The 20746-nt window shown below is 44.6% G+C and overlaps 1 protein-coding gene across 1 annotated transcript; it reads right to left on the reverse strand.

The window, feature by feature from the left end:
- Positions 1 to 3887: 3887 nt before the first annotated feature.
- On the reverse strand, positions 3888 to 6561 carry LOC136621379 (rho-related GTP-binding protein RhoB-like). Its single transcript, XM_066596849.1, has one exon. It carries the CDS (start codon positions 6312 to 6314, stop codon positions 5727 to 5729), a length of 588 nt encoding a protein of 195 aa, XP_066452946.1. The 5' UTR covers positions 6315 to 6561; the 3' UTR covers positions 3888 to 5726.
- Between the last annotated feature and the right edge of the window lie 14185 nt (positions 6562 to 20746).

A 20746-nucleotide genomic window follows, 5' to 3' on the forward strand; every position in this document is an offset into this window, starting at 1 on the left:
CAAAACTCCACCATTCCCACTTAGGTTGGGTTCATATGGGGCGGAAATTGACAGCGGAATGCTCGCAGCAGACACCCCGTTGCAGATCGGCCGCAGAATGCCTGCCTCCAGTCCCGCACCTGGTGGTGCAGGTTTTGAAGCAGGTTTCATCGCCTATTCCTCCTCATTCAGAGGCGGTGAGTTCCTGGGTGGAGATGGCGATACAATTGAGATATATTGTAAGATTGCCCTAGGAATACTCCGGGTTATATAAACATAATTCTAATTGCAAAAGGCAAAAAATACCCATTAGGTAATATCTCGTAAAATATAAATGCTTTATTATTCAAAAGTAAACAAGGGTAACATCAAAAAATATTATAAAATAAAAGGCAAATGGTGGTAGCAATATAGTGTGACCAGCAGTCATTAATTAGTATCACGTGTGTAATTGTGTATGTACACACTAAGACAGGCCTGGAAGACCAACTTGCAAAAGCCTATGTGGAAATTAGTAGGTCAGCACCACCAGAACTCCATTAAAAGTCTAAGGGCTCATGTCCACGGGCAAAATAAGAATTAAAATCCGCAGCGGATTTTAACTCTTCTGCCCGCGGATCCGCACCCCATAGGGATGCATTGACCACCCGCGGGGTAGATAAATACTCGCGGATGGTCAATAAAAGGAATTTAAAAAAAAAAATGGAGCATGAAAAAATCTGGACCATGCTCCATTTTCATGCGGGTCTCCCGCGGGGACGGCTCCCGCGGGCTTCTATTGAAGCCTATGGAAGCCGTCCGGATCCGCGGGAGACAAAAATCAGAGTTTACTCACACGCTCCGGTTCTTCTCTTCGGCGCCGCGCCATCTTCTCTCAGTCGCGGCCGGATCATTTTGCTTCGGCCCGGCGCATGCGCGGGGCACGTCACCGACGTCATCATGCACATCCGCCAAGCCGAAGAAAGAAGATCCGGCCGCGACGAGAGAAGATGACGCCGCGGCGAAGAGAAGAAACGGAGCGGATGGGAGGTGAGTTTATTCTGATTTATTGTTATTTTCAGCGCTCATGTCCGCGGGGCAGGAGGGCCCCGCTGCAGATTCTCCATGGAGAATCTGCAGCGGATCTGATTTTCCCCGTGGACATGAGGCCTAAGGCCCCCTGTCCATGGCCGGGGCGGAATATCAGCTCTCAGAGGTGAGCCTGCAGAGAATCACTGTAATTTCAGTCCGTGTGAACCTAGACTTAGTATGTAAAAAAAAATTGAATAAAAATTACCACAGCCTTGGTTTTGCCACATTTGTAATGACCCATGTAGAAAAGTATATTATTTAACATGCATGGTGCTCACTATGAAAGAAAAATATATGGCGAAAATAGCTAATTCTGTATATCTCTCCTCATAAAAAACAGAATAGAATAGTCCCATTACCACTGCTGGCATAGAAAGACCTCCCTCCTACAACAACAGCTGTGACAACTTCCAAAGACGCCTCATCCTGTCCTCCTTAACTCCCGAAACGCATCCTGACTGTAATCCTCCTCCGGGAGTGTGGGCGAATGTCTTCCACCTGATCCTGCTCTACCGCTGTCCTCCTCTTCCTTCTTCTTCTGCTTTCTCCATTTATTCCTACACCAGCTCCACCTCTTCCTCACTAAGGGTGGCTTCACACGAGCGTGCATATGTGCACACCCGTGTACGCGCAAAAACACGCATGTATGCAGGTGTGCATTGCCTTCAATTGAGCCGCATTTCCATCAGTGAACCACATTGGTACTGCCACCCTGGGCTCCCCCTGGAGTCTTAATGCCACACTGCATGTGAATGATAGATAATAAATGCAAGGCATTGAATGTTGGCCAAGATACAGGGACCCACTACAACGCAAGGAACCGTGAAGTGGTTAGTGGGCTCATGTATCTTGGCCAACATCCAACCAATGCCTTGCATTTATTATCTATCATTCACATGCAGTGTGGCTTTAAGACTCCAGGGGGAGCCCAAGGTGGCAGTACCAATGTGGTTCACTGATGAAAATGCAGGGCAACCCGCCGAATTATCATGGCGTCATTAACCCTTTCCAATCCAATTTGTATCCTGGTATTCCTAGGGAGCTTACTCTTTTTCTGCCGTTATACAATGGCGCTATATGCTGGCAAAAGCCAGTACTGCATGAGGTGACATGTTGGATAGGATCTGACAGCAGAGAGTCTGGCAATATACAGTAAGAAAACCCCGACGGACGTCTTCCAACATCAGAGCTGTACAGCCTTGAATCATAATGTCTTCAGACGTCAGACAGTGGATTGGAAAGGGTTAATATCATGGCGTTTCATCGTGAATTCCTGTGCAGAATTCACCCCCTCATCAAGAGGGGGCAAGTTCCGCAGCGGAGACGGCGATATAATTGACATGTTGCGAATTAGAATTCCGCACCGCAACAACTTTTCAGCACAGGTTTCGTGGGGGTGTATTTCGCGGCTTTTGGACAAGATTTTCAAAATCTCATCCACTTTACTGCTACTGTAAATGCAGCAGAATATCCGTGCGGAGGGTCCATATGGAAATTCCATGGAAATTCCACCCTGTGTGAACCCAGCCTTAGTATGTAAAAAAAAAAAATAAAATCACCACAGCTTTGGTATTGCCGCATTTGTAATGATCCATGTAGAAAAGTATAATATTGAACCTGCACGCCATGAAAGGAAATTAAATTTATGGTGAAAATAGCTAAATCTGTATATCTCTCCTCAGAATTACCAGAATAGAACGCAATCAAAAGTCATATAAAGCATCATGCAACTCGCCCCACATAAAAAAAAAATCAAGCACCTAGAAGGAGTTGTTGTTTTGCTGCAAAACTCAACATACAGTTACATCTCAGGCAGATATGCAAATGCTTAGATGAACGGTCTTGTCACCTGAGGCTGTAAAACTGCTACCCCCCCATGGCCTATAAAAGGCTCTATTGTGTGTAGTGACCTCTTCTTCCACTTGTGTAGACCTTGTTGACCACTAGACGCCTCTACGACGCAGAGAAGAGATTTCACCCAGTTACCAGAGTCTGAGAAGGACGCACTATTGGGATGTGAGAAGCTTCATGGTCATATCAACAAATTGCCAACACCTGGGCCGTTCTGGCCAGACTGTTAGGAGGTGTTGGGACCAGTGTATAGCTAAGGGCACATAAGGCGACCGGGCTCAGGATGTCCTTAACAGACCACCAGTAGAGAGGATCATCTGATTGGATGACAACTTGAGCCACTCCAACTGTCCAGAGACAGGTTGCACCATCTTTACAGCCCCTGTGTCTGTCGGAACCATTTCCAGGCGCTTGGCTGAAGGATATTTGGTCTCCAAGAAACCCATTACATGTACGGTCTTTGACACCCACCAACCATCACCTCCATTTACAGTGGTGTTGTGAGCAACGAAACTGGACTGCTATGAAGTCGAACTTGTTTGTCTTTAGTAATGAATCCAGGTTTAGTTTAGGCCCTGACAACAGCCGTGTTTGTGTATGGAGACCTAGGCATGAGCACCTTAATCTTACCTTTGCTGTGGAGCGGCACACTGTCCCATTGGTGGTGTAATGGCCTGAGGTGGCCATCGCACACAACTGGCCCTACCACCATGAAGTAGATCACATATGTAAATTTGTTCTGCAGCTGTATGCAACACGGTTTCGGTATGGGTACAGGTGTGGGGTAGGACTCGAGCTGAGCTTTTGCAGCCAGACTCCTAAGCCTTTAGCCTTTCAACACAAGTCCTGCACAGTGGTGTATAACACTGTCTAAGAACCACAAAAGCCTCATATAACAATATTTTATGGAGTTTATACATGTCCGAAGCAAACTTTTTGCAAAAGTTTGGCAAACCTGCCAAAACGAACTTTTCAAAAAGTTTGCCTAATCACAAAATGAGGATTTATTCAAAATCTCCATCACCCGTGTGAAAAATCAATACCTGGCAGAATTGTTTTATTTTGGATATATAACAGGGTTTTCAAGCATGTACTGCCTGTTTAAGGTCTTGCACAGTATCTCAATGGAATGCAAGCCAGGACATTGACTCGGCCAGTCCAAAACAGTAAGTCAAGAGCATGAGGGTAAAAGTGTGCAAAAGAGATTTTCATAGAAAAACAAACTGAAAAGGCTACAAAAAAATTCAAAATCTAATCTATATAAGGCACAGAGCATCAGCACATAAAGTACAGTGTCTTGTATAGACTATACATATACTGTCATGAGACAAGCGAAGTATATCCTCTTTGAAGTCTACGGTTTTTGCATATCAGAATATAAAAAAAACTCTAAGCCTTAGGCCGCCTGCAGACGGCCGGATCGGATCCACAGTGCAGAATGAAGACACCAGACAGGTTAGCCGGAGGAAACTGCAGGGGAACAGGGTCGCATCCCGCTGCGAGAATCTCACATCGGAATCCGACTCAGCCGTCTGCATTCGGACTTAGGTCACAAAATTAGGCAAATACAACCTCACATTAACAACACATGACACATTATACGGTGTCATTATTTAACAAAAACTAGGACAAAATGCAGAAGCAGTGTGTGAAATATTAAAATACACCCTTACTGCTTCCATAGGAATTAAAACAGTAAGTAGCAGCAAGGTGCTGTTAATCAAATAACACCTCTTGTTTAATTGATCAGTAGCAAGTGTGACCACCTCTATAAAAGCAGACATTTTGGCAGTTTGCTGGTCTGGAGCATTCAGGCATGTATTAAGAAAGTGCAAAAGAATAAAGACAATAAACAGTGATCTTAGGCCTTTTTCACACGAGCTTCACATACATGCGATTTGTAGCTATGTTGCATCGCTACAAAATCGTGTGATTTTATAGCCCATGTGAAAGAGGCCTTAAGGGCTCTCTCGCATGAGCATCTTTTTGACTCTGCTTTTGTTATAGGTTCTTTCAGGTGAACAATTTTTTGAAGCAGCAAAAGAAAAAAAACTTTTTAAAAATTGCATGTCAAAAGATTTTTTTAAGCAAAGATTTCTCTCCATCCAAACATTGGACATGTCCTATCTTTTGATGACACAGCACCGGCGGCTCCCTTAGATTCCTATGGGAGCCAGCCAGCAAAGGGAGGGGGCGGGGGAACGGTATACTAGCTAATAGCATACAGATCAAGGTATAAGGTAAATTGTTGGGTAGAGAAACCACCACCCTGAGTTAAGGCCACCGAGGCAATGTCTCACATTACGGGTTGGGGGCTATAGTGCGCCAAGCCCCTAAAGTGGTGTATACATCAGATCACGGTGATAGAGGTCATACAGGACACAAGATGTACATCCCAAGGAAATACTGAAGACAATTCTGCATTGCAAAGAAATCCATAGGTGGTCGGGGCTCGGCGATGCCCTCGGTGACTGCAGTGCAGCATCTCCATGGCGCTCCACCTATTTAAACCCTCTGCATTTTCCTAATATAGCCAGCCAGCAGGAGAAGCCGCTGAAGTGGGGAGCTGCACTCCGATTGGTGGAGGGGAGGAAAGGACTGCAGTTACCTTCATCAGGGACTTTGGATCCAGTTTTTTGGCATGCATTTCCTTTATGCTGTTCTGTCACCTCCTCCTGACCGCTGTATGTGGTCCTGTGAGGACCCTCACAGTATGATAGTCACAACCAAAGATTAATACCCCCTCCTTACCAGAGCCAGATGACCCTCCTCAAGAGGGCACCAGTGAGCAGTGTATAGAGTCTCAAGTTCACTACCCCAGGGTATCAGAGCAGCTTGCAGCAGCTCCTGGTCTTCCCGCTTGGCCCGTGCCTCTTCTGGAGCGCCGCTCTAGTGGCTGTTTCAAACACTTCTCTCACACCATCGTTGGTTTTAGCGGAGCACTCCATATATTCATAAGCAGATATATGGGTAGCCATTTCTCGTCCGACTTCAGTCCACAACAGCTTCTGCTCCATCTCTGCCAGTTCATTACAGATATGCTCATCATTCCTTAAGTCCTTCTTGTTGGCCACCAGAATAAAGGGCACATTGGGGCAGAAGTTCTTCACCTCGGGCACCCACTTCTCATGGATGTTCTCCAGAGAGACCGGGTTGTCCACAGAGAAGCACATAAGGAACACATCAGTACCCGGATAGCAAACTGGCCGCAATCTGTCATAGTCCTCTCGCCCATATGTATCCAACATTTCCAGCTCCACTGTTTTGCCATCTAGTAATGAGAAGCTTTGATAACTAAAGATACGAAGCCTGTAGTCATCGGGGAACTCCTTTTTACAGAAGACATACAGCAGGCAGGTTTTACCGCACATCGAGTCTCCGATCACCACCAGCTTCTTCCTGATCGATTCCATGGCCACTTTTCTGCTGCTGGCAGCTGCCTGTCACTTTCTGTGGCTCTGATGGTGGCTTAGCACCCTGCAGGAGGAGCAGCACTGTCGGAGCTGTCACCGGTGAGCTTGCCAGGCAGCACAGCGCGATCAGACAGCGGTCGGGGGGCGATACCCTCATCGACTGCAGTGCAGCTGGATACAAGCCGCGCGGCTCACAGTCCCTTTAAATATCCACATGGCGCTCCGGCTATTTAAACCCTCTGCGCGTTCCTAATATAGCCAGCCAATGGGAGAGCAACCCGTGACGGGGAGCTGCACTCTGATTGGTGGAGGGAGGAAGGGGCTGCAGTGACTGTCATCAGGGATTCGGGATTTAGTAGTTTGGCTGTCAGGTATTTCCTGTCTGCTGTTCTGTCACCTCCTCCTGACTGCTGGATGAGGGGATGTACTAAATTTCCTCATTCTTCCTCCTAATCCACAGAGTAATCTGTTAATGTGGAGGATTTATTAACCCCTTAGTGACATGGCCTATTTTGGCCATAAGAACTGATTTTTTTTTTGGCAGTGTTCATGTTCACTTTTCAAAGGCCGTAACTTTTTAATTTTTTCGTCGATATAACTTGTTTTTTTTTGTGTGTTGCAAACAAAATTACTACTTTTTTCAAATTTTCCATTTATACATTAAGGCGGAGCTAAATTCCAGAACTTGTCTCCGCCCCCTTCCATTGCAACTAGTGGCAAGGGGAGGAGAGGGGGCGAGAGCTCAGTGCACTGCTCCCAGCTCTTCCGGCTTCCTCCCCCTGCAGAGAGGGACACCGTATATTGGCTGGTTGTGAAAACCCGGACGATATACGGTCGCCTGAAGCCGCCCTCAGCATGTTTTTTGGGAGGCAAAATGAACCAAAGTATTTTATCTCAGTTTTTTAGTTTTTTTTTACGCTTTTTGAAGTTCAGCATAAATATTAGGTTTAGTTTATTGTATAAGTTGTTACATAAATAGGGGAAATGCGCAGAAAAGGGTTTTTCTTGTTATTTTACTTTTTGTTTACTTATTTTTTTTAACACATTTTTTATGTCTCTGTAGAGAACCATGAAAGCTAATGCACTGCAGTACTTCTGTAATGCAATTTATTATCACTCACAATAGTGATCACAAACCACGGCAGGCTCAGACATCACTGTATGGCTTCCGATTGCTATGGCAACCCATAAACACTCAATGATTATATTGCGGAATCACAAAGGCAACGCGCTCCCATTTGAACACTTTACAAGCTGCAATGTACATTGATCCTGGTATGTAAAGGGTTAAGTGCGAGGATCGATGTTCACATTGATTCCTGCTGTTGCAGCAGAAGACCGGTTATCACTGCGGGATGGTGCAGGCTCACCCCTGAGCCTGTGCCATCCACAGGACCTACATTTTGCATCCTGTTGCATTATAGGGGAAGGATTACCAGACGTCCTGATTTAGGTGGGACAGTTTCGCTTTGGGGCCCTGTGTCCTGCTTTCCGCCGGTACCCCAGCGGGACAGCCATTTGTCCCACTTTTGTGCAGCTTTCAGGATGTCTGGTCACTAAGAAGGTGATTACCAGCCAGGTTGTTGCAGCTCCCTGGCTGATATCACTTTGTGCCACTGTGGCCAGATGCACACTGTGACGGCAGTGTGTGCATGCGGGATCTTTCTTCCTTCCCTCCCCCCTGACCTCTTCTCCTTAGTACCGCAGGAGAAGAGGTCAGGGGAAGGAGGCGCTGCTGCGGGTGCACACACTTTTGCCCGCAACAGCGCTGTGATGAAGAGCAGCGGTGCTTGGAAGACCAGGAGGAGAGTAAGTATGTGGGTTTCAGGGGAGATTCTATTACCGGTAGTACTGGAGCTATTGTGGGGTTCACTGTTACTACTGGGGTCTGTATAGGGGACACTATTAGCAATAGTGTTCCCTTTATCAGCCCCAGTAGTAATAGTATTACCACTGAGGCCACTATGGAAGTCACTGTTAGTACTGAGACCACTGTGGGGGTCACTATTACTAATGGGGCCACTGTGGGGGTCACTATTACAACTGAGGCCACTGTGGGGGACACTATAACTATTGAAGCTACTGTGGGGGTCACTATTACTACTGAGGCCACTGTGGGGGTCACTATTACTACTGAGGCTACTGTGGGAGTCACTACTCCTACTAGGGCCACTGTGGGTCACTATTACTACTTAGGCCACTGTAGGGGTCACTACTATTACTTAGGCCACTGTGGGGGTCACTGTGGAGATAACTATTATTACTAGGGATGATATAGGGGACACTGTTACTAGTGGGGCCACTGTGGGGGACACTAAGGCGGGGAGCACTGATAGCGGGAAGCCTTTGGAGGAGGTGAGGGGGAGCGCCACATAGTATGAAATCATCTGCGGGTACGCAGCTGACTTCCAGTCAAAATCCGCACCAATGGTACATATTTCGACTGTTTTTTGGATGCAGAAATACTGCCCAGTACATTTCATAATGTAAAATCATATGTCGTGATAAGCCCCGCCCCTGACAACACCCCTCTGTTCCGCTTTGACCCTGGAAAAATCTGTTCACCTTAGGTTAAAGGGGTTGTCCGGCTGTGACGAATACATGTATACACTTATGTATGGCCATTCCAAAGCACTTTGTAATAAAGTGTGTGCTTTGTAAATGAGCCATATAGAAGATGTATAGTCACCTGAATGGGTGCCAGACCCCCTCTCCGGATCCTTGGATACGACAAATCCAGCCAGCTCCATTCTTCTTTTTTCGCGCAGGCGCAGTAGCGCTTGTCGGCTTCTCGGGAACGCGTGTCTGATTCGTCGCACATGTGTCGTCCAATCAGAAGTCCGGAGCTGAAGCCGATCCACAGCAGCGTCCACCGGCCGACTGAAGGGTAAGTGGGGAGTCACTATTACTACTGGAGGCAGTATCGGCGGTCACTATTTCTAGTGCTGCCACTGGAGGCAGGGGGAGGATAGGGTTTGGAGGGGTGTCCCTATTACTACTGGGGCAACTATTGGGGGTTACTATTACTACTGGGGAACTATTGGGGTCATTATTACTACTAAGGCAGCTATGGGGGTCATTATTACTACTAAGGCAGCTATGGGGGTCATTATTACTACTAGGGCAACTTTTGTGGGTCACTATTGCTACTGCAGCCACTTTTGGGGATCACTATTACTACTAAGGGCAACTGTTGCGGGTCACTTTTACTACTTGGGCAACTATTGGGGGTCACTATTACTACTAGGGCAACTATTAGGGGTTACTATTACTACTGGGGCAACTATCGAGAGTCACTATTACTACTGGGGCAACTGTTGGGGGTCACTATTACTACTCGGGTAACTATTGGCGGGGGACTATTACTACTCAGGCAACTATTGGTGGTCTTTATTACTACTGGGGCAACTATCATGTGCAATACCATCTGCTGAGCAGATGTATCACACATGATCGGCTTAGATACATCTGCTCAGCAGACGTATTCCACAGGATCTGCTTAGATACAACAGATCAGCACACGTATCACACATGATCGGCTTAGCTATGTCTGCTGAGCTGCTATATCTAAGTAGATCCTATGTGATACGTCTGCTGAGCAGATGTAGCTAAGCAGATCCTGTGTGATAGATCTGCTCAGCTGACGTATCACATGATCGGCTTAGATACATCTACTCAGCAGACCATGATCACATAATGCTACAATAATGTGATTGAAAATAACACTATACAAATTCCAGTATTACAGCAAACTCCAATACAGTGACTATATAGCAGGGCCTCTGTGCTCCCGCTGACGGTCCTGTCACCCAGGCGGCAGGGTGCGGCGCAGGGGAGTTCCTGTGTTGGTGATCTCCCCTGGCCGCCGTAGCCCTGTTCGCTGCTGAGTTGCTAGGAAAGTTGCTACGGCAGATAGGCACGCGTCCTCTGTCTCCGCCTGCCCAGCAAGTGCTGGGGGCGTTTTTTTCCAGCACCCCATGATTGGCTCCTGCGGCTGTCAGGCTCCCTGCCCCAATCAGCGGCTGGGGCGGGAGTTCTGGCAGCATTTAAACCTTTCAGTTCCTTTCCTGTTTGCCAGTGTATGTTTGGTCTTCAACTGCACCCGTGTTCCCTGTTTTGGACTCCTTGCTTTGACTCACTTGCTCTAAACCCAACTTCGCCTTTGCCTTTTGTACTGTGTTTTCTTTCGTTGCCGACCCGGATTGCCTGACCTGCCTTGTGTTTTGTTTGTGACCCATATTTGTCTGTAAGTCTGACCTCTGCCCTGCATCCTTAGCCAGGCTAGGGGATGTCGTCCAGTTGTCGCTCTAGGGCCTAGCCTAGGGGGGCAAGTAGGTAGGGTCAGGGGTTGCGGGTCGTAAGAGGGACTTCAAGTTACCCGGACCCCGGCCCTTGACATACAGACCATATAAATGATTACTGTACCGTTATATCCAATGATCACAGTTGACGTCCTCCGACTGGAGTAATTAACTTTCCCTTTTTCTTAATCTGGCCCTGTCCACCATGATTCCTTGTCCCAGTCTGCAGAATTTGGCACACAGACATCTTTAACACTCCAATTTTAAAGGGACGCTCACTCACTCATGTCACAAATAGGCTCCCACTCATTCAGCATCTGACTGGTGTGAACAGATCTTCTAGCCTGATGACATCCAATAAATCTGTTAAGTGGGCTTCTAATGTAGAATTATGAGATTATGAGACATCACTAATGACGCCCCTGTCTAGGCCTTCTATTAGCTGCAGCAGTCACATGGGTAAACAACCCAAGTGATCGCTGCCGCCAAAGTAAAGGAAAGACCGGAGAACCTGAGTCGCAGCAGGCAGGAGGTGAGTACAAGGTTTATTTTGTCTCATAAAATGCATCCCCACCCCCTCACTGTCACCAATGTAATAACTACTCGAACGTCGTCTTTCTGGGACTAAGGACGTGACAATTTTGGGGGATTTTCATCTCTTCTTTTCAAAAGTCATAACTTTTTTATTTTCCCATCAGCATGGCTATATGAGGGCTTGTCTGTTGCTTAGTGAACTGTAGTTTTAATTCATTCACTCAATCCATCACCCAGTCCGGGCTCTCCGCTCGGCAAACGAAACTAGACTGCACACCCCTCTAATTTGAACTTCTCACTCCCGCCTCCAAGACTTCTCCAGAGCAGCACCGGTCCTCTGGAACGCACTACCAAAGAACATCCGGGCAATCCAGGACTCGAAAAACTTCAGGCGTGCTCTAAAAACGCACCTCTTCAGGGATGCATACCGCATTCCCTAAACAAACCCTTCTGTACACCGCCTGATAACATGTTTCCTGACCTACTGACTGCAATCCCTGCTAGCCATCATAAACCGCTCCTGTAGTCATATTGATCCTGCCGTCGCATAGCTAAATGTCTGACTGTTGTCTGTATATAGCATCCCTCACTCTCCACCTCGCTATACCGTGCACACCTCCAGCCATTTTACCTTCTGTATCACCCCATTACTTGTAGTATGTAAGCTCGTTGGAGCAGGACCCTCACCCCTATTGTTTCCATCAGCTGATTACGATTGTAACCGTGGTTCTGTAATTTTTTGTACTTTTGTCTTTCTGTATTTCCCCTGTCTATGTAAGCGCTGCGGAATATGTTGGCGCTATACAAATAAAGATTATTATTATTATTATTATTATTTGTACCATTTTGGGGTACATATAATGTATTGCATAATTTTTATTACTTTTTTGGGAGGCCTTTTAACGGTACGCACTATACAGTGTACATGACACAATAACTTTTTCTGCAGGTCAGTGCGATTACAATAATACCTAAATCATATATTTTTATTTTGGTTTTTCTACTTTTCCATGATAAACCAACTTTTTTTGGAGCATATATATTTTTTTGCATTGCTGCATTCAAAGACCCATAACTTTCACATTGACTGAGCTCTGTGATGGCTTGTTTTTGTGTAACGAGCAGTAGTTTTTATTGGTACTATTTTGACGTACATATGACTTTTTATGATCATTTTTATACATGGGGATAAAAAGTGTGTTCAGTTTCTTGTTATGCATGCCAAAGATACCAAACCTATTTATTTTAAATGTATTTAACAAAAAAGGCGAAAATGCACAAAAAAGGTTCTTTTTATGTTTTTTGATTGTTTGTATTCTTTTTTTAAAAATTTTTTGTGTCCCTGTAGACTTGAAATTTGATCTCAAGACTTCTCAGATAATACACTGCAGTACTTTATTATTTGTATTCTTTACCATTAGAAGTCATGGCAGACCCAGAGGCCATTGACTTGCATTTGGTTGCCTTGCACTCAATTGGTCCTTAGCAATTTCATGACGGAGGGCTGATGATGTCACAAAGGGATCAACATGGCAGCGGGAGGTCGGCTGTCACTCAAGGTCGTCTCTCGCTGGGGATAGTGCGTGCTCAGCTCCTGAACCTGCAGTATCCAAATGACGTCAATGTATATCATTTCATGGGAACCCCTTTCCACTCAGGATGTGTATATATGTCCTGGGGTGGGAAGCAGTTAATAAGCAGGGGTCCTCCAGCAATTTAGAATCCATGTTTAATGTATGCCTTGTGTCATTGTCATGAGGGTTGTATGAGGTAGTCTTATGTGTATTAACACCTCCAGGCATGAAAGCGTTATTGTCTGGTGATGTCTGGAAAATGTATCGTTTTGTCTAGTAATGTGTATTTGTGCATGTGAGCTAGTTGGGAGTGTCAGGTGTCAGGGAAAGGTTGTTGAGAGTTGGAGGTTGAAGAGAGAGTAGGTCGAGTGATGGAGATGGAGGAGAGATGGCCTGTTGCTCCTGCTTGAGCTCAGCCATGCCAGAATCCCTCCTTATGAGAAGCTTGCCCTTTCAGGGTTTTGGAACCCAGGACATGCAGAGAACGCGTGGGTCTGAGAGCGCAAGAACTGCATGTTCCTATGCAGAACTGCAATTTACGTGAGAGCAGTGAGTAACCATCTGATGATAGCCACCAGTTTGAACCTGTTTCGGAATCCGTTCCGTTTGAGAGAGTTTCATCAAGGAGAGAGAAAGATCCAGCAGATAACTGTGACTGTGGATATGTGTGCCTTTGGAAACTCGAACTGCACGAGAGTAAGAAAAGAGGCGAGAGATGTAAGTCTACTAATAATCTACCACTGTTAGAGTTACTACGTGCAAGTTGTTTCCTTGTTTTATGGAAGAAGAGAAGTTTAAGTAAAAGAACAAGACCGAACGTTTCCGGTTCTTGTTGAAAAAGTACTTTCTGTGTGTGGACTACTCTTTATTCAAGCTGGGTGATCTGCTGCTGAATTAGGAACGTTGGCGTCATGGTGACAGAACAGGAACTTAAGGTAACCCAGATTATTAAAAGTGGTCTCCAGTTAGTAATACAATACACTGATTTATTGAGGCATAAACCTTTGGGATCTTGTACACAACTGTGCATTAAAGGGGTTGTCCCGCGCCGAAACGGGTTTTTTTTTTTCAAAAGCCCCCCCGTTCGGCGCGAGACAAACCCGATGCAGGGACTTAAAAAAAAAAAACGCACAGTACTTACCCGAATCCCCGCGCTCCGGTGACTTCTTACTTACCTGGTGAAGATGGCCGCCAGGATCTTCACCCTCGGTGGACCGCAGGGCTTCTGTGCGGTCCATTGCCGATTCCAGCCTCCTGATTGGCTGGAATCGGTACACGTGATGGGGCGGAGCTACGAGGGAAGCTCTCCAGCACGAGCAGCCCCATTCAAAACGGAGACGGGACTGCGCAAGCGCGTCGAGATTAGACGCTGAAAATTAGACGGCACCATGGAGACGGGGACGCTAGCAACGGAGCAGGTAAGTGAATAACTTCTGTATGGCTCATAATTAATGCACATTGTACATTACAAAGTGCATTAATATGGCCATACAGAAGTGTATAACCCCACTTGCTTTCGCGGGACAACCCCTTTAAGTTTGGTGGCCAAAATCTTGGTGATAGGTTGCCTTTAACCCCTTAATAATTGCCAATACGCCTTTTTTATGGCAGTCGTTGAAGGGCCTTATTCTGATGCACACACCTTTTTACAGCACTATATCATAAGCTGGGAATGGGTCTCCTGGGAGTGTGAGGGTATATATATATATTGCCATATGTGTTTTTTATGCTTTTATACCTATATGCAAGTTTTATTCAATTCCAAATGAAAAAAACTTATATGTCGCCTTACATCAGATATTCCAAGAGAGATGTTCTAGAAATTCAGAGAAGAAGAACCAGACATGAAGGACGCATGTACTTGGCCGTTTTCCCAGAAGCCCATATCAAGATGTTCAAATGTACATAATTTTCACTGTCTTAGGCCCGAAATCCGGACTTCTTAGAATTGAGTGGGTGATTCTTTGCACTGGAGTTAATTGAATACGTGATTTTCTGTACGTAAGCCAGAGGCGCCAGTATCAAGATAATGACTGTTATATGATTTTCACTGTCTCAGTCCGCAAATCCGGACTGCCCATATATGGTTATGAGCCCATCACCCCCTAGTGGGGATGGGACAAAGGGTATAAGATCTCATGTAATCTGTAATAAAGCACGTCGACGTCGGCAGCCGCAGCCATGTCCCGTGTGAGAAACTATACCAGACCTCTGTGTGGTGTCTCTTCTTACGGCCGGCAACGGGGCAAGTGGGGTGGGCCCGATTGGTGCTGTATTTAGAATTTTAACCCTGATAAATGGCGCCCGAACGTGCGGCAACAAAACCGGAGCTTACAACGCATTCCACCCGGATCCACGCCACTGAGAAACCGTCCTGCTGCAAACCGAGCCTGATCAACTCACTTAGAACTCCAGGTAAGACCGGCATATATTTATGTTGTGTTTTACACTGCGAAGTCTTGCAGCAGGACTGACTATCTGTGGTTTGTGACCGGACGGGTTGGGTTAAGAGTTCTACACGGTAACTCGTGTGGGCTCCGGGTTTGCCGTCATGGACCACTGACCGTGATATGCGCACCAATGGCTCACCCAGAAACTAGTCTGTAGTCTATTTGTACTTTGAAGTCCGTAGCGTTTTAGCGATAGTGGAGATTGTTTGATTGTTTGTTGTATCTGCAGAAATTTTTTTTCTCTTTCTTTTTATTTTGTCTCACAGAAAGAGGAACCCTCGGTTAGTTTAGTTGTTAATGGTTTAGAGGAGAGGGAAGCACTCTGTAAGACAGGTCCCATTGACGAAGGAACCCTCCGTTTTAGGTTAGTTTAGTAGTTAATGGTTTAGCTGAGGAGAGGGATGTACTCTTTGGGACTGGTTCCATAAGAAGAAGATGCCTTCGGTTGTATTGCCATATATAAGGGGCTGACAATTCGGGTCAGAAGGATGCACTCTATGGAGCGTGTTATTATTATTATTGTTGATGTTGTAATATGCGTAAGACCTTATTAAAGAAGATAGAGCCCCTCAAGGGCTGCCGCCGTGTGGATGAATCTGTAGAATGTAAGAAAACTCTAATGAAAATGTGTGACACCGACCCGCACGGCAGATTACAAAATGGTGTCTGGGAGGAGGTCTTTAGGACCGAGAGGTGCCTTGGAAGACCAAGGTTTGCTAGAAGCAGAGAGAGAGACAGTCAGAGAAAGTATGTACACATTATTTGTTTAAGAAAGTATCCGTAAGTGAAATGTTGAAAAGTACAGTAAGTGATCAAGAGGGCGTCAGGAGAGTGTCTATTAAAGGTTATATTGGCAGTTAGGTAGGGGAGAGAAATAAGGGGAGCAGGCAAAGTCGATAAGTAAGTTACAATGCATGTGATTTGTTGGCAGAAAGAAAGAGATGAAAATGTGTATAATACAAGATAGATAATAGATATAGATATATGTGTGTATATATATATATATATATATATATACTGTGTGTGCAAATAGTTAACTGAGCTTGCTTTTAGGGGAGAAGAGTTTGTTGACATGTAGCTGCGAGCTTGTGTTCAGTCTTCAAGGTCGGAAGATAACAGCGAGAGAGAAAATGCAATAACAACCTTGGTTAATATCTTGGCTTGCTTACAATGAATTGAAATGAATTTAATTAGTTATACTGTCTTAGTAGGCAGGGAAATATAGTAATTTCTAATGTATATTCTTACTTATACAGGGGTTGAAAATGAATGTTGCAAGGTCCCAGGATATGTGTTAATTATGATTTCAAAATGCAGGCAATAGTTTAAGCTAAAACTTATTCAGTATGTGTTTCATATTCGCGGAGAGATAACAGTCAGGGTCACAAGGGGGGCTGAAAAATACCCAGAGATTCTAAAATACTTCAGCGTTTAATACAGCATATAATAGCTTCAGTAGATAAGAAATATAGAATATTTCAGTCACTCAGCAAACTTTTTTTTCACATAATTTGTCAAAGATAGCGCTCATTCACAATCTCATCTCAATAGAATCATGTACTTTATAAAAGCACTCACCTCAATGTTTTTCAACTGATGTATGTATGTTTGTCAAACTTTTTTTTGTCCGTGCATCTGCATGTACTGGGACACCTCCAAGGGGGGTGACGGAGCAGACTTGAGAGCATGGATGGATGTGAGCTAGATGACCCGTGTCCAAGCTGTGGTGGAATGTGTGATGCAGGTAATGACTGGGGATAAAAGTCCTCCCCATGCATGGGACTTTGCTTGGTTGAGATGTGGACGTGTGGACTGTTACGCTGAAATTAAGCTGAGAAGACGGACGCAATGTGCCAATATCGAAGGGGTGGAGCTAGATGATGTAATAGTACGTAATGTTTCATCCTTCTTGTCCAAGGGAGGGGGTGAGGATTTTGAGCAGCTAGTAAAAGTTTGTTTTGTTTTTTTTTCTCCTGTCTGAAATTTGATAAAGAAATTGCAGGCAGGAACAGACTAATAATGAATTCACTTAAAGGGATATCACATTTCAAATATGAATAGATGTTTTGTAGATTATTCTGTCCCGGTGTAACTCATGTTTCTGTTATAGGTGCTAACATTTTACAGGCCTTATCTGCATCCATCAAATCTTTTTACAATGTTATACTAACTTAAACCCGGCTACTATTGTTCCAATTGAGTACCCTGGTTTAAAGGGGGGGAGGAGAAGGCATAGGTGATCTAGGTATTGCAAGTCAGCCATTTTAGGTATTGCAAGTCAGCCATTTTAGGTATTGCAAATCAGCCATTTTAAAATTTTTTTTGCAAGTCATTTTTAAATTTTTAAATTTTTTGCAACAAGATTCTGATCTATTTGAAATAGAATACCAGCCTGATTGTCTAGCAGTGATGCAACAAGAAAATTTAAGTTTTAAAAAGTTACTGAAAGCCCTTGTTAATAATGCATATTTTGAGTTGTTTTTTATAGATTGTACCCAGGGTGATTGACGACTCCACACTGGATATACGGTGGTTACACAACAAGATGTCCTAAAAAGCAGAATGTCTCCGCATGTCGCAGTACAAGAAGCGGAATTAAAAGCACTCACGGAGGCGTGTAGAGTGGAGGAAGGTAAGACGGCAAACATTTACACTGACTCCCGGTATGCATTTGGCATAGCTCATGATTAAGGCCCAACATGGAAGGCCAGACAGTTTTTTACCTCAGCAGGACAGCCAATTAAGAATGATGCAGCGGTGCAGTCTCATGGAGGCTCTACTTCTACCTGACAAGGTGGAAAGCTCACACCAATTCCTACACCAAAGAAGCAAGAGGCAACGCCATCACAGGCCACACAGCAAAGGCAGCGGCCCTCAAGCCGTGAAAGAAAGAAGAAAAGAAGAATTTAACAATAATTTTGGACTTTGATAAAAACTTGGACTTTGATAAAAACTTGGACTTTGATAAAAACTTGGACTTTGATAAAAACTTGGACTTTGATTTGAACTTGGACTTTGATAAAAATTTGGACTTTGATATGCTAAAGACTTTACAGTTACAAGCCAGCAAGGAAGAAAAAGACAAATGGACTAAAAAGGGACGGCGTATGGTGAACAGTCAACAGCACTTGCTTACCATAGTCCCTGTGCCCCATGATGGCCCAGCTGACGCACGGAAAGAGGCACCTCTCAAAGCAGTAATGATGTCGATGCTTGAACGACGACGGGTGACTCCTTGGTTTTCTGTAGCTGCTGCATCATTTGTCCAATTTTGCATGATCTTTGCCGTAAAGCAACAGGGCAGAAGTAAATTTGCCACATCACACTTGCCTAGGCCACTCTACCCATTTCAGGGATTGCAAATTGGCTACACTCAGCTCCTACTTGTTGGGAAGCATGAAAATGTGCTTGTTGTTGTTAATGTTTTTCAGGTTGGAGACCTACCCTGTTACCAAAGTAAATAAGCAGGTAATCGCACAGAAGCTCATGAATGAGGAAATCCGCAGATATGGGGTACCGGAAGTGATTGAGTCAAACAAAGGTACACACTTCACAGGTGAAATAATGCAACACATCATGTCTGTTTTGGGTATATTCCAGGCTTTTCACACACCCTACCATCCGCGGAGTAGTGGGAAAGTAGATACAAAAGACAATAGAGAAAATGGTCAAATTTTGAATTGAGTGTCTTCCATTAGTTTTTCTTTTTCTCCAGGAGGATACATGGGCCTCTCCAAGGAATTGTTAGTAATGTATTCTGCAGTCTCTGCTTTTCTCCCAGGTCCTACAGATGAGTGTCACAATCTAAAACCAGGTGACAGGGTCTATGTGAAAAGGTTTGAGAGAGAAACCCGGTTTGAATATCCCTACCAGATGTTGCTCACCATCCCAACTGCAGTCAAGCTCTAAGGAAAGCCCACTTGGATCCACACTTCGCACTAAAAAACTTAAGATCCTGCATATCCTTTAAATGCTATAATGTGGTACAATTCCTCTAACACACACCTTTGACTACTGTACACTAGCCCCGTGTTTCACAACAAATTAATATAATCAAATGTGCAATATGAAGAGTACACTGAGGGTGAGAATCCAACACCGCATCGTGCTAAGAGAGAAGTTGACGCTCCAGGTGGTAACTTTGACCCACATGTATACATAGATGCAATAGGAGTGCCAAGGGGGGTGCCAGATGAATTTAATTCTAGAGATCAGGTTAAAGCAGGTTTTGAGTCCTTATTTGCTATTTTCACTGTTAATAATAATGTAGATTGGATGAATTATATCTATTCCAATCAGCAGAGGTTTGTAAACTACACCAGAGATGCTTTACAAGGGTTAGCTGACCAGTTAGGGCCCACTGCATCCATGGCGTTCCAAAATAGAGTGGCCCTGGATATGATTTTAGCAGAAAGAGGTGGGGTATGTAATTTCCTGTATGTGTATTATCCCTTTGATCAAAAAGAGTATGAGTATGAGTAATGTGACACCAAAATTTCCCTTGTTTGAAAAAAGATGAAGAGCCAGTTCCGATAATGCCAACCAGATACGTTACCAGAAGAATGGAGAGATGGACTAGTACTGTGTCTGCCTCAGTCTCATAAGATGGACTGTCAGTGGACTTCCCATTTGCCTAGGGAAAGTGCAGAAGACCTTAGGTTCCGGCGAGGGCACACCCTGTGGGGTGTTAACTTGTACAGATAGAGGGTATGGATGCCCGGAAATAAGCCTAGGGAATCCATGGCCTCCTTCTGAGGTGAGGTAGGGATCCCTCCCCTTTAGGAGTAGGGACTTACGGGCAGTGGAGAAACCCTGACGCAAGGGAGAGACGACCGAGGAAGAGTACAAAGTCTGATGCTTGATCTCCATATTAAGTTTTTTAGGGGGGTTTGTGAGGGTATATATATATATTGCCATATGTGTTTTTTATGCTTTTATACCTATATGCAAGTTTTATTCAATTCCAAATAAAAAAAACTTATATGTCGCCTTACATCAGATATTCCAAGAGAGATGTTCTAGAAATTCAGAGAAGAAGAACCAGACATGAAGGACGCTAGCAACGGAGCAGGTAAGTGAATAACTTCTGTATGGCTCATAATTAATGCACAATGTACATTACAAAGTGCATTAATATGGCCATACAGAAGTGTATAACCCCACTTGCTTTCGCGGGACAACCCCTTTAAGTTTGGTGGCCAAAATCTTGGTGATAGGTTGCCTTTAACCCCTTAATAATTGCCAATACGCCTTTTTTATGGCAGTCGTTGAAGGGCCTTATTCTGATGCACACACCTTTTTACAGCACTATATCATAAGCTGGGAATGGGTCTCCTGGGAGTGTGAGGGTATATATATATATTGCCATATGTGTTTTTTATGCTTTTATACCTATATGCAAGTTTTATTCAATTCCAAATGAAAAAAACTTATATGTCGCCTTACATCAGATATTCCAAGAGAGATGTTCTAGAAATTCAGAGAAGAAGAACCAGACATGAAGGACGCATGTACTTGGCCGTTTTCCCAGAAGCCCATATCAAGATGTTCAAATGTACATAATTTTCACTGTC

The sequence above is a fragment of the Eleutherodactylus coqui genome, chromosome 1, assembly GCF_035609145.1.
Source record: "Eleutherodactylus coqui strain aEleCoq1 chromosome 1, aEleCoq1.hap1, whole genome shotgun sequence".
NCBI classification, from domain to species: Eukaryota; Metazoa; Chordata; class Amphibia; order Anura; family Eleutherodactylidae; genus Eleutherodactylus; species Eleutherodactylus coqui.

What these genes read in the sequence shown, in the direction of transcription:
- LOC136621379 (XM_066596849.1), bottom strand. Translation starts at nt 6,314, where the DNA reads ATGGAATCGATCAGGAAGAAGCTGGTGGTGATCGGAGACTCGATGTGC.